The sequence below is a fragment of the Gracilinanus agilis genome, chromosome 4, assembly GCF_016433145.1.
Source record: "Gracilinanus agilis isolate LMUSP501 chromosome 4, AgileGrace, whole genome shotgun sequence".
NCBI classification, from domain to species: Eukaryota; Metazoa; Chordata; class Mammalia; order Didelphimorphia; family Didelphidae; genus Gracilinanus; species Gracilinanus agilis.
In genome coordinates, this window is record NC_058133.1 from 176,343,308 (window position 1) to 176,359,682 (window position 16,375).

General features: G+C 39.7%; 2 protein-coding genes across 2 annotated transcripts in view; both read right to left on the minus strand.

Annotated features, from left to right (window-relative positions):
- The window catches only part of GDPD1 (glycerophosphodiester phosphodiesterase domain containing 1), a 58,448-nt gene extending 55,609 nt beyond the window's left edge, over nucleotides 1–2,839 (minus strand). The window contains exon 1 of the mRNA XM_044671671.1: nucleotides 2,583–2,839. Within this exon, the coding sequence (XP_044527606.1) occupies nucleotides 2,583–2,727 (145 nt within the window). The 5' untranslated portion in view covers nucleotides 2,728–2,839. The remainder of the gene's footprint in view (nucleotides 1–2,582) is intronic.
- A 7,775-nt stretch (nucleotides 2,840–10,614) lies between these two features.
- Nucleotides 10,615–16,375, minus strand: part of SMG8 (SMG8 nonsense mediated mRNA decay factor) — a 6,292-nt gene continuing 531 nt past the window's right edge. The window contains exons 2-5 of the mRNA XM_044675062.1: nucleotides 14,689–16,370; nucleotides 13,919–14,064; nucleotides 12,220–13,092; nucleotides 10,615–11,722 (exon numbers count right to left, since the gene is read on the minus strand). Coding sequence (XP_044530997.1) covers nucleotides 11,525–11,722; nucleotides 12,220–13,092; nucleotides 13,919–14,064; nucleotides 14,689–16,370 — 2,899 coding nt within the window. The 3' untranslated portion in view covers nucleotides 10,615–11,524. The remainder of the gene's footprint in view (nucleotides 11,723–12,219; nucleotides 13,093–13,918; nucleotides 14,065–14,688; nucleotides 16,371–16,375) is intronic.

Consider the following 16,375-nt stretch of genomic DNA (forward strand, 5'->3'; position numbering starts at 1 on the left):
AGAATTTAAGGGAACACCTCAAGTCACATAGCCATTAAGTGTGCAGTACAAAACCAGGATTCCAACATAGATCTGCTGACTCCAACTCTAGGGGTTTTTTTCCTACTACTTTATTAAGAATTCCTGAATGTCTTACATATATAAGACTTTAACAATAATAATAATAATAACAACAATACTAATAGCTAGCATTTAAATAGCATCCTATTTGCCAGAAACTGTGCAAGCAATTTACAAATATTTTATCTGATCCTCACAACAACCCTGGGGAGGTAGGTGTTATTATCCCCTTTATGTAGTTGAGGAAACAAAGGCAGGCAGTTGTTAAGTGATTTGCCCAAAATCACATCAGTTGGCAAAGTATGTGAGCACTGAGGTGATATTTGAACTCAAGTCTACCTTACTCCAAACCCAGGACTCTTAACCATCCTACCACCAAGCTGCCTCTTTACTGCATGTATTGTACATATACGACTTCATTTAATGATAACCTCTGATCTAATAGAATTTTAGGTCTATCACTTTCATTTTAATTCTTTTCCTCTTATTTACCTTATCCTCAACAGAATAATCACCAATGAAAATTGATCATAGGGCAAAGGACACAATCCTAAAGCTTGGTGTGTAGTGCTTTGGATGAGACAATTAGTCATGAAGGATATACAACCATGGTTACTAGAAAGGAAATAAAGTGAGCCATATTTAGGTAGTTAACAACTGGTGAATAGTGAAAAACTTTAACCCTAACACGCTACCTCAACAGAAACCTACTAGAATAAAGGTTAAGTCCATCTTTAGGTAAGCCTTTTCCTTTTCTTGATTGTTTAACCCAGTCCTGGCACATAATACACAATTAATAAATAACTGCCAATGAAAATAAATGACAATTCAATGAATGAATGAATGACAAATGAGAGATATTTCCACCACATTTTAAAGTTTAGGTTTGCCTTCATCCTAAAGGGGGCTAGTAGACTTAAAAATTCAAGTTAAAATGGTAAACTTCTAGGTCTTAAAGTTAATCTCTAAATAATTCTTAAATTCTTAATGTGAATAATAGCTTGGTGCTGGTGGGTGCCATGGTTATATTAGTTGTAGCACCTAGAACAGCTCCAGGAACACAAATGTTTGGTTTCTTGAGATTAAGAACTTTTATTTTTTGTCTTTGTATCTTATTGCCTAGCACAGTGCCTTGTAACTGAAGAGACACTAAAAAAGTTTGCTGAATTTAAGCACACATTATTTTGAAATACAGAGGCAATGACCTCTGAAAAATGTACCTGAAAAAATTTAGAGTTGGAGAATCCAGGCCTGCTTCTACTAGCAAAATAATCTTTTCATATACTAAGATCTTTAGAGACTCCTCAGAAACTGTTTAGTTCAACCCCTTTATTCTACAATTGAGGAAACCAGGACCTAGAGAGCAATGTCAGAAGTGAGATCTGAACCTAGGTATTCTTAATCATTTAACTATCTGTTTATTCCTGCTGGGGTACCGTGTTGGGGCTGTACTGACTGAACAGGTGGGAGCCAGAAGATATGAGGTTCTTTCTGTAGCCCTGCAAAGATGCTATTTGCAATAACCTTGAGAAAGTCATTATAGCTGAGCCTTAATTTTCCCCACTCCAAGTTGGTGGTCTGAGAAGCTAAGGCTTGAAACCATGGTTACAGGTAGGTGCATAAGCTGAGCTCACTGCTCCAAGCCTTGGGCCCTGGATCCTTTCCACAGGCAAGACCATCCAAAGAAGCCTGGGGGAGTCGCCTCTCAAACCTACAAGAGCTAGAGGCCGTTTCCAAATTCTTCAGGAGTTTCTCTCCCTCTTTGTTCAACTAGTGACCCCAAGATATCCCCTTCCTCACTGTCATATCCCTTGATAATCCATTTCCAGCAATTCCTTGCAACACCCCAAATCCCTCAAGCTTATTCTGCCTCTACTTTAAAGGGACTCTAGACAGGGAAATACGCCAGGTAGAATGCCCCAGCCAGCCCCAGCCTGAGACCTTCGATATGACTCTCCGTCATCTCCCACCTTCGAACCCCGTTATGGGATTTCTCCTTTCGGCACCTGAGCCATCATTATGGAGTTCCCTAGAACCCCCCCAACCTGGGACCCCCGTTACAACATCCTTGCATCCTCCCCCACCCCCACTAGGGACCAGAAACCATCGTTACAACCCCCAGGTCCATCACACAGGACCATGGTTTCGGTACCCCCACTTTCCCACGCAGCACCCCAGAGTCCCTCTCAAGCAGGAACCCCATTACAATGACATTGTAGCCTCCACTTGGTACCCCTATGTCCCCCACGCGGGGCCATCGTTACAGCGCCCCTGCGTCCTCAGGGAAACCCTTAAGGCGACCCCGTGCATTCGCGGCTACTTTCCTCTAGAGACCCTCCGCCCCTCGTTACACCACCACCAACACCGCTGCAGCTCCAGGGGTACCATACACCTACGCTTCCGCCTCCCCGCACCCCTCCCTGGCTCCAGCTCCTCTCCCCAGGAGGGGGCTATCCCTCTCCTCCCTCCCCCACCCCCCACCCCACTACGCCGTTGCCGCTGCTGGCGGCCACCGTGCTCACCTCCGCGGTGAGAAATATGTTTACTGAGGAATCGCTGCTTCTTCCTCTGGTGCAGCAGGGTCGGGTACTTGAGCAGCAGGAACGAGGTCACTGCATAGCCCCCCAGGGTGGACAGCACGTAAATCGCAGCTGAGGACGACATCATAGCGATTTGGGTAGGGAGGCCGCCCCTCTCCGCACGGCCCCAGCCCTGACCCCGCGGCACTACGAGGTAAGCGGTAGAGGTAGCAGCAGCGCCGGTAAGAGACCCGGCAGCTCCGTCGGCTGCTCGAGGTCTGTTCGCCCCCAGCCGGATCCCGGGCTCTAATACACTTGTCGGCGCAGGACCCACTGCGCAAGCGCGGTCAGGCCAGAGGTTGGGGGGGTAGCAACAAAGGGGTCCCAACGCGCAAGCGCACATAGGTTACTCGAGAGTAGCCTCCCAAGAGAATCCTTCACCTGCAGGAGTGAAATCACTTGTAAGGCATATGAACTCACTCCCAGATTGGGGCAAAGGTTTGGAAATCTGCCATTTTCCACAATGGAAAGCTGACTGAGATAATTATAAAACGTAATTTAAATAGTTATCATTAAATGCCACTTTATCACAAGATTAAGATAGATCCCAGGGTATGGCTTCCATTTCTTATTTACAGAAAGATTATTTACAGACTCATAGAAACATACTGACCATTAGAACTAGAAAGGGCTTTAGATGATCCTATTACACATGAATAAAGGGCCCAGAAAGATGAAAATACTTACCCAGACCTAGTTACATTCACACCAGGCTGCCAGCAACTTATTTATGAAAGTGAATGTGGGTTTTAAAGTCATCCAAGCCCAATCATCAATAAGCATAAATTTCAGAAAATGGAAATATGCCAAAACATAAAAAATTTGAAAAGATTGTTTTAAGAAATAATAGGAAGCTGCAGGGAAGTCTTGGATCCTTACCCAGGTGGTTCCTCAAATGTGAATGTTTATGTTTACATCTCAACAGACTATAATTTGAACGTTTATATTTTCAATATGATATAAACCTCTATGGACTTAGCCTGGGAACCTGCCCTTTCACCAGGTTGGCTGGAGCAGTACAGGTATACAGTTTGAAACCTGTAAAAATAATGTGAACCTCAAAGACACAGGACAGGAAGACTCTAGCTCTCCCCTCTATCAAATGAACAAATAACATTTATTTCTAAAACTTAAAAAAAAAAAGTGGAAGCCCAGGTGCACCACATGTTTAAAAGGTTGGGCATTCGGAAGGCAACTTTATGTAGCTAACTGGCAATTTTTTAAAAAAGCTATTGTTTACAGAGGAAATGGCATCTTTTAAAATGGAATGACCATCATCTAAAATCAGAGAAGTTAAATAAATGAAGCAGTTCAGAACCATTTACAAAAAACGAAGCCACTAAAGTTTTTTTGCACACAACAAGAAGGAATCTAGCCATAGACACAGTGGGACTAATAAATAATCCTTGTGCAAAAGGTACACAATGCATCAAAAGACAACTGTAAAGAGGAAATGAACTCTCTTTTAGTTTTTATTTTTTTAAACCCTTACCTTCCATCTTAGAATCAATACTGTGTATTGATTCTAAGAGAGAAGAGTGGTAAGAGCTAGGCAATGGGGGTGGGGGTGGGGGGGGGTTAAGTGACTTGCCCAGGGTCCTAAGCCCACCCAGCTAGGAAGTATCTGAGGCCAGATTTGAACCTAGGACCTGCCATCTCTAGGCCTGGCTCTGTCCACTGAGCCACCCCTCTTCCCCAGAGGAAATGAATTCTTAATATTGGGCTTTAAAATGTTAGACATGTATACACTTGCACTCTTTCATTGCCATTGCCAAATCCTAAAATAAAGGCAGTGGTCTGCAATTTTAAATATGGGTTCTAATCCTGACTTTGAAAATAACTTACTGTATGACCTTGAGCAAATCACTGTACACTTCTGAACCCATTTCCTTATCTGGACAAGGGATCTCAATTTTTTTTAAGGACTTGGCATCTTTTTAGACTCGGTATCCCCATCTCATCCCATATTGAAAATGTGGTAGCCAGAGGCCAGGTCCCACTACTGGTCAGCATAGAATCTTTAACCTAGGCCAGTTTACCTCTCCTCAGGCAGCCTGGGGGGGTGAGCAGCCTCCATTCTCAGGAATTCATCATATTGGGTCGGGACATTGGGAACAACCATTGAACTTCAGCATACAGCAACTACAATAATGCAGCAGCTTCTGCCTCTGATAGCAGAGATTATAGGTCTGTTGCCACAATTTTCTAACGTTCTCCCACCTATAAAATTTCTAGTTTTCTCATGTAGAAATAAGTACACCTTGCTGTAGTTTTAATTAACTAATCCAGTATATTGATCACTGTAGCTAAATGGGGTCTACCTAAGAATTTTGTAGTGGCTCCAATCTGATACTAGCAGATTTAGGAATTATCAATTTAAGTCCCATTCCTAAAATACATCCTATAGACAATTTAGTCTTGCAAAAGTAGCCAGCAAATAGATGAAATAAAATGCAGTATGATCACTAAGTGAAGTATATAAAGCATCCCAGCTGAAAAGGAGTGTGGCTCGTCTCACTAATCTAAAATTTGCTAAGGAGCATGTGGATAGGAGAAAGCCCAAGGGCATAATTTAGACTTTAGAAAAATGTCATGGTTGTATAAACATGCAGAAAGGCATGCCTGTTTCAAGCATGAGGAAATTAAGGCATTTCGGGGAAAAAAATAACACTTTTAATACTGGAAGGTCCAAGAACATCAATTGACCCCAAAATATTTTACTTTGAAATAAAAATTTTCATTCTACCATCAATTCTTTTTTGTCTTGTGGATTTTTAAAAATGTACATGATGATATATAGCTTAGTCCTGTGCTGCATTCTTAAATTCTGGTCCTTTCACTGTGAAGAACTGAACAGTTAAGAGAACAAGAATGGGATTTAGAAGTCATTTCATGCTGTTTCCTAAAGACATCACTCAATAACTCAAGTAAACAAAACTTGATAGGAAGGGAAAATGAAAAAGAAAATATTACCCTAGCCTTGTCCGAGTCATAAACTCATTGATTTAGTGCTGAAAGGGGTCTTTAGAGGTGATCTAGTCCAATTCCCTCATTTTACAGAGAAGGAAACGAAGATCCAGAGAGATTCAATGAGTTGCTCACAGCTAGTAAGTCAGAGAATCAAGACTTAAAAGCCAGGGTTTTCACTACCAATCCAGTACTCTTTCCATTATGAGGCCAGTCCTGGAATACTCAGCACAATTCTGGTTGCCACAGCCTAAGAAAGACATAAAAACACTGGAGCTGACCTAAAGGAAAATTACAATGGTTGATGGTTGTGTAAGGGTAAATAAGATTTACAAAATTAGAATTATATATAATGCAACATTATATGTAAACCATAATACAGAAAGTATATTATATATAAAATATTATATATATAATTACAATTCCTCATTCTATAAACCTTGAGGGAAGATAGAAACTGTCAAATCTTATCTATTTAAACATGAGTACTTCCTTCCACAAATGCAGGTTATACTTTCTGCACCTTAATAAATGGTATTCATGAATTATCCATGAATAAATTACTTTCTGGTGATGAAATCTCTGAATTTAGCTAAGCTAGTCCTCATCTGGCATTGGATGCATACTCAAAATCCTTCTACCTTAGAACTTACATGATAAAGGCAGGTTTTAAAACCCCAGGATCACCTTTGTGCTACAATAAGGCACTAGAATAAGATATTCTTAGTATCAATATCCATTACTAGAAAAGAATAAAAATCTATAAAATGTTTTTAAAAGATAATTATATCATCTATAGCCAGTACCTTATGTATTATATAGTAGGCAAATAATTTTATTTGAAAAAATATGATTAGGAAACATCTATAGGCTTCTTCACCAAATCTTAGAATACCAGTACTAAGGGATGAATGGAAATAAGTAAATTTTGGGTAGAGTATTATTTTATACAAAGGGCAGCTAGGTGGCAAAGTGGAGCACAGGACTTGGAATCAGTTAGACTCATCTTAAGTTCAAATCCAATCTCAGATACTTACCAGCTATGTGACCCTGGGCAAGTCATTTAACTCTTTGCCTCAGTTTCCTCACCTGTAGAATTAACTGGAAAAGAAAATGGTAAACCACTCCAGTATCTTTACTAAGAAAACCCTAAAAGAAGTCCCAAAGAGTTGGAAACAACTGAACAGCAATTTTATAAGTGATAAACTTAAAAGGTGGTATAAGTTGACAATAAAATGGGAGTTCAAAAAAAGAAAGCCATATTCATGGTTTATTCTTTTCCTTAAGGTAAAGTAAGAAGTGGCAGGTATAGTGGGGTAGAAAGAATGCTGGCTTTGAATAGAGAAGACCTGGGTTTGAATTCCTGCCTTTTCACTTATGACCATTTTAAAGCTTGAGTTTTCTCATCTGTAAAATTAGGGATCTGGACTAAATAGCCATTAAGGTTCCCTTCAGCTTTAAATGTATGATCCACATCTCTTTTTGAGGTTGTTATAAAAAGTTTATCTCCCACATCTCTTGCTGTCACTTGGACACAGAACACTTAGGTGAAAGAGCCATGGTCAGTTCTTAAGTTATATGCTATTATAGCAAAAATTTCTAAGCACCTTTTATTTTTTTCTCTCCAAAATTCATTTTACTGAGTTTTTGTCTTTACTTAGGTCCTTTTTCTAAAGTTTCTATACTTGAGTCTCAAGAAACACCTACTTATAAAGTACAGAATAAATTGTTTCAGCTTTCAGAAATGCAATTTATATTGAACTTTTAAGGAACACATCTATTTATAGATTTCACTTATTATTCTCTCCTAAGGTAGGAAAATGAGAATGTCCTCTGGAGTTGATGTGCTACAGCAGCAGAATGTATCTTTCAATCACCAAACATTTACTTAGCACCAACTATGTGCCAGGCATTGTGCTAATACTAGAAATACAAAAAAAGGTAAAAACAGTTCTTGCTTTCAAAGACCTAACATTCCAATGGGGAAAACCACACAAAATAGGTGCATACAAAATATAAAGAGTAGAAAAGAAAATGTTAAGAGTTGCTAGAAGGGGGGCAGCTCGGTAGCTCAGTGGATTGAGAGCCATGCCTAGAGACAGGAGGTCCTAGATTCAAATCTGACCTCAGACACTTCTCAGCTGTGTGACCCTAGGCAAGTCACTTGACCCCCACTGCCTACCCTTACCACTCTTCTGCCTTGAAGCCAATACACAGTATTGACTCCAAGACGGAAGATAAGGGTTTAAAAAAAAAAAATAAAAAAGAGTAGCTAGAAGCTAGGGAGATGACAGGCAACATTTATATAGAAAATGGGATTTGAGCTGAGTCTTCAAAAATCAGGGAGAAACCAAGAGGCAGAGGTAAGGAAGGAGTGCATTCCAACTATGGGGGAGAGCAAGTGAAAAGGCAAGGAAGACAGAAGAACAGACTGCCATACAAACAGGCCATGTAGCTGGATCATAAGTGTGTTTAGGGGGGGAGTAAAGTATAAAAAGGCTTAGATAAAATAGAGCTAAGTTGCAAATTTCATTAAAAAACCATTAACTTTTCTTTCTTTTTTTTTTTTTTTTGCTATAATTTCAGAGAAAACTGCAAAACAAAAGTGTAATTTTAAAGGCTCAGTGCACCAAAAAAAAAAAAAAACAACTTTTGATAAAACATGACAAGGTTAAAAAAATTAATATGCTACTTATTGTTTAAAATGTATACTAAAAGGGGCAACTGGGTGGCTCAGTGGATTGAGAGCCAGGCCTAGAGACGGGAGGACCTAGGTTCAAACCTGGCCTCAGACACTTCCCAGCTGTGATCCTGGGCAAGTCACTCAACCCCCATTGCCTAGCCCTTACCACTCTTCTGCCTTGGAGCCAACACACAGTACTGACTCCAAGATGGAAGGTAGGGGCTTTAAAAAAATAAAATAAAATAAACAAAATGCATACTAAAAACTACTAGCAGTATAACCTGTTATTTTTTATAAATCCCAACTAAGGGATTTCCATTATTACCAGAGGGAAATCTGGAAAAGTTATTTACTAACTTTAAATATGATTAAATTCCATCAAATAAAAAAAGTATACCAACAATGAAAAGTAAAGAACACTAAGAATATTATTTGCTCGACAGACATATGCTTCCAAAAACCTTTAACTTTTTTACCTTACATAGCTGACATAATATAATTCAAAAAAGCAACTTGTAACTATCCTAGAGAAACCTGTCTATGCTTAAGAAATGCAGTATAGAGGCAGTTAGGTGGCTCAGTGGATAGAGCCAGGCTTACAGATAAAAGATCTTAGGTACAAATCAGGCCTCAGGCATTTCCTAGTTGTGTGACCCAGGCTGAGTCACTTAAACCCAATCACCCAGCCCTTACCAGTCTTCTGCCTTAGAACAAATACTAAGACAGAAGATAAAGATTTTTAAAAAGAAATGCAGTATGAAATTCAGTACAAACTTTTCCCTCCCTCCCAATAAATACACCAGCTGCCAAGACTTTAGAAAACGAAAATAAAAGGCAATCAATTAATGTAGGATTCTATAAAAAGGAAGGATATAAATAATAAGTCTCATCAGTTCAGTTCTCATTTACTTAATGAAGTCAAAGTAATATAGGCAAAAAAAATACACCTAAAAAACTTACCGTATTTGAAAAAAGTTGCCTAATTACATATTTTCCCCTTATAGTTTAAAAAGAAGCAATAATAACTACTCCCTACTTGAGAAAACCTGCTTAAAAAAAAACAGAAAGCAGCCTGGCAAAAACTAGGGCTAGATCAATACCAACATCTATCACAAGTTTCAAATGGGTAGATGACCTAAATATTAAAAACCCTGCGTAACATTTAAAATATTATATTAAAATGAAAAGAAGTATACTGAACAACTATAGCTACAAAAAATACCTAACTAATCACAGTATATAGGTAAATAAGAGGATTAAATGAACATTTTCAATTACAAAAATCTGAAGGCTTTCGTGAAAACAGCTCTGAAGGTTCTCTCTTACTATATACATCAAGCTGGCAAAGATGATGAAAGACAAAATGATAATGTTAGGGGTAAGATCTGTGTGAAGGCATGAGAACACTAATGTTTTGCAAATGATTTTGTAATATATGTAAGAAATTCACTAAACCTCGCTATCAGTCACTCATCCTCACTCATGACCCACAATTTCTTCCCAAGTGTGAGAACCCAATTAAATATACTTAGGAAATATTTAACAAAATAAAATATTGATAATGTTAATGTGGTTTTCCAAGTCAATATGTAGCCCACTGGAATCCTTTTATACAGTCCGGTGGCCCCATTTCTATTTGAGTTGGCCACCATTGCATTAAACTATCACTTGGCACAACTAATACCACTAGGAAGTATATATACACCAATGAGGTGAGTGACAAAAAGAAAAAGTTCCATATGTCAAAAGGGATGTATAGTAGCAGTTTTACTAATATTGAAGAACTAGAAGGAAATTAAGTGTCTATTAAGTCCAATTAGACTGAAATGGCTAAAGAAACTGCAGTATTTGTTAAGTCATTTTCAGTCACATCCTACTCTTCATGACGCCATTTGGAATTTTCTTGGAAAAGTTACTGGAGTAGTTTGCCATTTTCTTCTCCAGCTCATTTTAGAGATGAGGAAACTGAGGCAGACAGGAGTAAATGACTTGTCCAGGTCATATAGCTAGTGAGTCCAGATCTGAATTTAGGACAATGAGTCTTCCTGACTTCAGGTCCAGCACTCTACTCTGCCACCTAGCTACCCCAAGGGAATATTACTATACCTTAAGAAATAACAAAAAAGAAAATCTCACAAAATTGTAAAAATGTGTATGAACTGATACAGAGCATACAGAAGAGAACGATTTTATCCAACACAAATAATGTAATAAAAAAAATATTAAAAGACATTAGAACCCTGCAATCAATGCAATGCCCATTTGCAACTTCAAAGAACTTCAAGGCAAGTTTGCTTCCTGCCTAGGCAAAAAGGTGGTGGACAATAGGTGCAGAATAAGACATACATTTTCAAATATAATTATTATGTTCATTAACTTTTCTGGCTGTACTTGTTATGCAGGAAGGTTCGATTTTGAAGGTGAAGGGAAGACTGGGAAATGACAGTGACATAAAAAAAGGTTAAAAGCATCTATAAAACATTAAAAAAATACATTTAATTTGACAGGTTTCTAGGGATGCTTATTTATGCTGAAAAAGTTATCAAATAAGTCTGACTCATCAGCATTACTATCTTTATTCAGGTCTACCATCAAAGATTAAGAAGATCCTGTCAAAGTTGTTTCATGGCACAAATGTCTAAAAATACAGATGTATGTTAATAGTTTGGACTAATATGATTTCAGTAAATTTCAATGCTTGTTTTAAAAACCGGTCCATCTTTGGCCCAAGAATATAATGGTCTAAAAAAAACAAACAGAAAAAAAGCCTTAATAAGATACAATAATATTTGATAAATGAGTTTTTTAATTTAAGAAGCCAAATCACCTTTCAATCTTATCAGATTAATCTTATCAAATATTACTCTATTTTGATGAAATTTCCAACTACCTCTCAATGAAAATCCCAGTCCAAACATCTATCTTATCCAACACCAGGACTATCTTTCATCTTTCAACATTTTGGGGATGCAAGTTCAAGTACAGAAGATAATGTTTTAATATAGAACACTGAAACACAAAGGAAATAAGAGGGATCAACAGTAATAACTGTATCTTTCTTGTTCCTTTTGAGAACATCCAATTTTTATTAGGAAGGTGAATTGTATTCCCAATAAATAGTAACAATATTCCCAAATAATGGAACAATTAGTGTCCAGATGTTAACCCCTGTAATTAAAAGCCATATTGAGCTGGAAAAGCAGTTCAAGCATAGGACTGATCTGTCTGGAAAACACTATTGTGTAACTGCTTTAAGAACACCACGGAGGACCTTGTAGCTCATCAACTGCACATTTTCCTTGGGAGGAAAACAAGGTCCACGCTCAGTCACATAAGCATAAGGGAACCGTAGTACCCAGAGTCCATCTGGTGGGAGGGTGATTTCCTGCTTCTCAGGATAGAATACTGGACAAGGTGGTGGGCCTGGTTGAACCTGGGGAAAAATGTAAAGAAAAAAATGCCTTATATTTCTCAAAAAAAGAGTATTTAACAATACATATCATTAGCAAAACACCCTAAAGAATTATTCAATGGGCTTGAATAACATATGACTGCAGATATGTTTGTATCTCTAAAATTATACCATATCCAACCTATCTGGTTTATAATAGTCTTTCTGTCCTATTTGGTCTATAATGAATTTGGAGTAGCAATAAGTAGTCTTTGACTAGAGATTTAAAATTTAAATTTCAATTCCTGAATTAATTGCCATATTTTAATAGCATGAATTGATTGGGAAAACCAATACACTTTACTTCTTTTCAGATATCAATGCTGTCTCAAAAGATTTGTTTTGCCCCACATTGTAGAATGCACATTCAGTAACTCATTGCTCAGTGAATTTCTTTCAACATATATTTAATTTTAAAACAAAATGTTTGTTGGTGTGAACAAAACACACATCAGTGTCGTTTTTTCCCCCTCCCTTACCTGCGGCGTTAGTATTATCTGTAAAGGCGCATCAGGAACCACAATAAAAAGCCTCATAAGTTGAGCATAATGCGGTTTTAGTCCTCGACCCTGAGATGATGACAGAATATATAAGGGCATATCACTATTGAGGGCTTTGATTGCGGATTCCTTTGGACCACTTCCCATTACTTTCATCACTTTGTCAGGGCCAGAGCACATGAACCTCCGACCACGAGAGTCTTCATACTCAAATCCCACAAAAGCTCGGGCTATGTCATCTCGCCTCCTTCCTCTTCCCATGACAACTGAACTTCTCTTTCCAGGAACAGCCTTATTTGGAGCTGGCCAAGAGTTTGTGTCCAAGTCTCCCTCATCCTCAGATCTGGTCCTGATGACAATGTCCCAGGGCATAAGATAATTTGTTCCTGGAATGAAACCTTGTTGGTCTAAGCCAGTATGAAAGTTATAAGACTTAGCAGGGCCTAGTTTGACCAAAGACCAGCTGGAAAATTTGGGTAAAAGACCTTTAGGACAATTTGAATGTAGCATGCCTGGGAGATATTCAACAGTGGATGCCTGGCGATCAACCAAGTTTGGACGTTTCTCAGTTTTTACTTCCCCTTGTCCATGAGCTTCAGGGTTGTCTCCTCCTGCTTGTGGATCCGCTGGATAGGTGCCTAAGCTGTCAGTGGACTGACCAAGACTCAATGCTAAACTCAGGCTTGTGCTATCTCCTTGGGTTTGAGGCTCTTTTTCTTTAAGTTTCTCAGCATCTGTATCTGGAGGGGCAGGTGATGATTCATTTTTGGCAGGAGCAGGATCAGGGGTACTTGGCTCAAATATTGGGAAATTGATATGATCCAGTTTTCCACAGCATTTTTCTTCTAGAAGCTATGAAAAATTCAATATAATTAATCTTTATTTCAGGGAACCTACTCTCCAGGCCTAAAAACAATATCAAAATACATCATTTAAGCCAAATAACCAACCACTTTTATTTCATATTCATGTAAACCCATGTCAAATCATAATCAGTGCTTTTTACTATAACCATACATAACTCTACCAACCATAGTTATCAAATGTTCTCTTTCCTAGAGTAGGAATTTTCTATGGAAAATATGGTACATTAACCAATTATAGCAACATAAAGGACAAGAGAATGAAAATGAAGGGACAAAGAAGCCTAATGAATGCTTAGAGGGAATAACTGAAAACCTAATACTAAACTTCACATTCAAAGTAACCTGTGATCTAATCAATTCCCTCCAAACATGCAGACTGAAACATATCCATGCCAGACCATCCTGTGTGACTCTTGTCCTCTCATGATACATTTTTAAAAACTAAAATTATATTACTAGCTTTTGTTTTAACATCACCTGAATTTCCCCTATATTCTTCTGCATCTCAGAGCCATCTCTTGTAATATGGCATTTGCAAGGTGCAGGGAGGGAAGGAGAAAAAAAATTCAGCAAAACCAATTATTACTTAGAAAAAAATCCAGCATTGTATGCAATGTTCCATACCCTGGGAACCCTGACCTCTGCAAAGAAGTAACCCAAAATACTTTATATTCTGACATGTTATTTTAAATGTAAATTGCTAAAAGGCTATATTGTAATTCAATGTTAATTTTTTAATAAAGCAAATAATCAACTGTTCTTCAGTTATCTGGTATTTAGAAAACAAAAAATAATGAATGTTAAGTAACTACCTGATAAAAGTCATAATTCGCAGCTTTGATATCGAAGGGGTCATCTCGAGGCGCTTGCTTTCTTCCACAGTTACAGGCACCAGTGGATCGAGCTCTGCTGTTGTGGTACAAGACAGGAGGATTTCTATCAGCTTCCGGCTTTTCTCCTGTGATGGACCAATGACCATGATTTACTTCACAAATACTAAGAGAAAAGTCAACCTTAATTTACATTCTACTTTTTCCAACCCCATAATTTCTCTGAAAAATTCTTCAAGAGAGTGAGAAGTCTAAAGTGTAGAGCAGAAGAAACTGAAAAAAAAAATGGTAACAAAAAAAATTTTTTTTAACTTTAAAGACCTATGAATTCTTTTAAGTCTTCCCTCTTGCTTCCCAACACCATAATGACCAAAGAGTATCTAGCATAAAGCCTTGTTAGAAGTCTGTACTCAATAAATATCTTTTAGTGATTACACCTGGCTGTAATCAAATCAGGCTAAAGTTAAATAAGCCCTTTTCAATAGCTACCCGGTTAATATGAAGTTTAAAAAATTTAATTACATTTCCTGGTTATTATTTGCTATTCCACTGGTATTCATTTAGGTATCCAACAGTGCATAAGATTAGTTTCTCATGTTTTAATATTTGGTGAAAATTATTAATGGACATGCTAGGCTTTGTTTAAAAAAAAAAACCTGCCTCTTTCTAAATATGCAAGATTCTCTATGAAGGAAAACAAAAACTCTGATGAAACAAAATGACTCCAGTGCAGTTACGAAAAATTCAGCTACCTGATTTAGGTAGTGAGTGAAATTTATGCACACAGTGCTGATCTGTTAAGCTCCTCTCCTCACAAAGTTGGTGACCATTGCTCCAAAATTTGTAGCAGTCCTCATGCAACTGCATGGCATACTTGTGAAAGGCAGGGCCCCGGGCATGTTGGCTATATACCCGAAGAGCCTGGGCAAGCTGATTCTTATGGACAGTCATTGTGTAATTATGGGGCAAATTGGACTGGTAGGCACTGTGAGCCATGGGCAATGCTTTCTGACAACGGTTTTCTGAGAACTTTGTGTCAATATCCAAAAACCCCTCCAGAACTTTGATACTGCTTAAAATCTTGTTGGTTATTTCTCCTGTGGGAGAAGCAGGATCTTCTTCTTTCCCATCAATGGCTACTTCATATAATTTTGAAGCAGCTGCAATCCACTTCTGATAGGTAGGAAGTTCAAAGTGGGAAGGCTGTGGGTTTCTGCCCACACTGTCATCAAAACCTTTCTTGCTTAGTACCAGCTCAACATGCTGCCATAAAAACTCTCGAAGGGTGAAATCCACAAGCTGGCCTGAAGAAGAGCTGGAGCTGCTGCTGTTCTCTATATGAAAGGAAAGCTGTTGCCGACTGTGCTGCCTCATCACCTGGTATCGCCTAGGTCCAGAAAGGGGTGCTGGGACCAAGAGGGACTCCGAGTCTTTCACAGTGCAGTGGCTTCGGAGCTGGTCCAGCAACATGCCTACTGGATCTTCCTCCTGCCCTCCAGGGACAATGTATACAAAAGCCTGGTTGGCAGGTACAGTGAAGAGACAGTTGATACTCTGATTGGTCAGGACACGACTCTTCCGGAAGATGCGATATATCTGGTCCTCTAAGGCATGCTGGAGCCTCCTTTTCGGAGAGTGCTTCTTGGGCTTATCTGGATGGGCTGGGTCTTGGTTCCGGGGAGGGTCCACCTTGAGAGCCCCATTGAGTTGAAAGAGAAAGAGGAGTCTGGGTGGGCAAGGCCGACAGTTTAGCTTCCAGTCTTTGCCCACTGGGCAGTCCTTGATGGCAGTCTTGAGAAGGGGGAGCACCTTCTGCCTCAGCCCATCTAGAGCTCGGAAGACCCGGTCGTAAGTGATATCAAAGGAGCAGGTGGGGTGGACCAAGAGCAGGATGTGACAGACAGAGAAGAGGTAGAGGAGGCTGAGGCACTGCAGCTTCTCTTGGTGCTTCCAGAACTCGTGGGCTTCGGCGTGAGGCAGAGAGGAGAGGCCCCCACCGACCTCTCCGCTCTGCAGGGCCCGGCAGGCTCGGAGCAGCTGCGAGTTGTCACAGATGGACGTGAGCAGCAGGTAAAGGACTTTGCTTTCCTGGTTGTAGTAGGCCTGGAGGAGGCTGTAATCCTGGGAGGTCGGGTCTTCCTTGGTCGTTTCTGGGGCTGCAGCGCTAGCCCGCGCTGACTCCCCGCCGCCGGCCCCGGCGTCTCCGGCTCCACCGGCCTCCCCGACGGCTCCGGCCTCGGCACCTGACCCCGGCCCCGGTTCCGCCGGGTCCTGGCAGCGAAACAAGGGAAAGACCTGGCGATCGCACACGGTGTTCACCAGCGAGAACTTCTCAGAGCTGAGGCGCAGCGCAGTCTTGCCGAAGATTCCCACCACGCAGATCTCATCCTCCCGCCACGGCGGCTCCGCCCCACCCGTCCCTCCGCCGCTGCCGCTGCC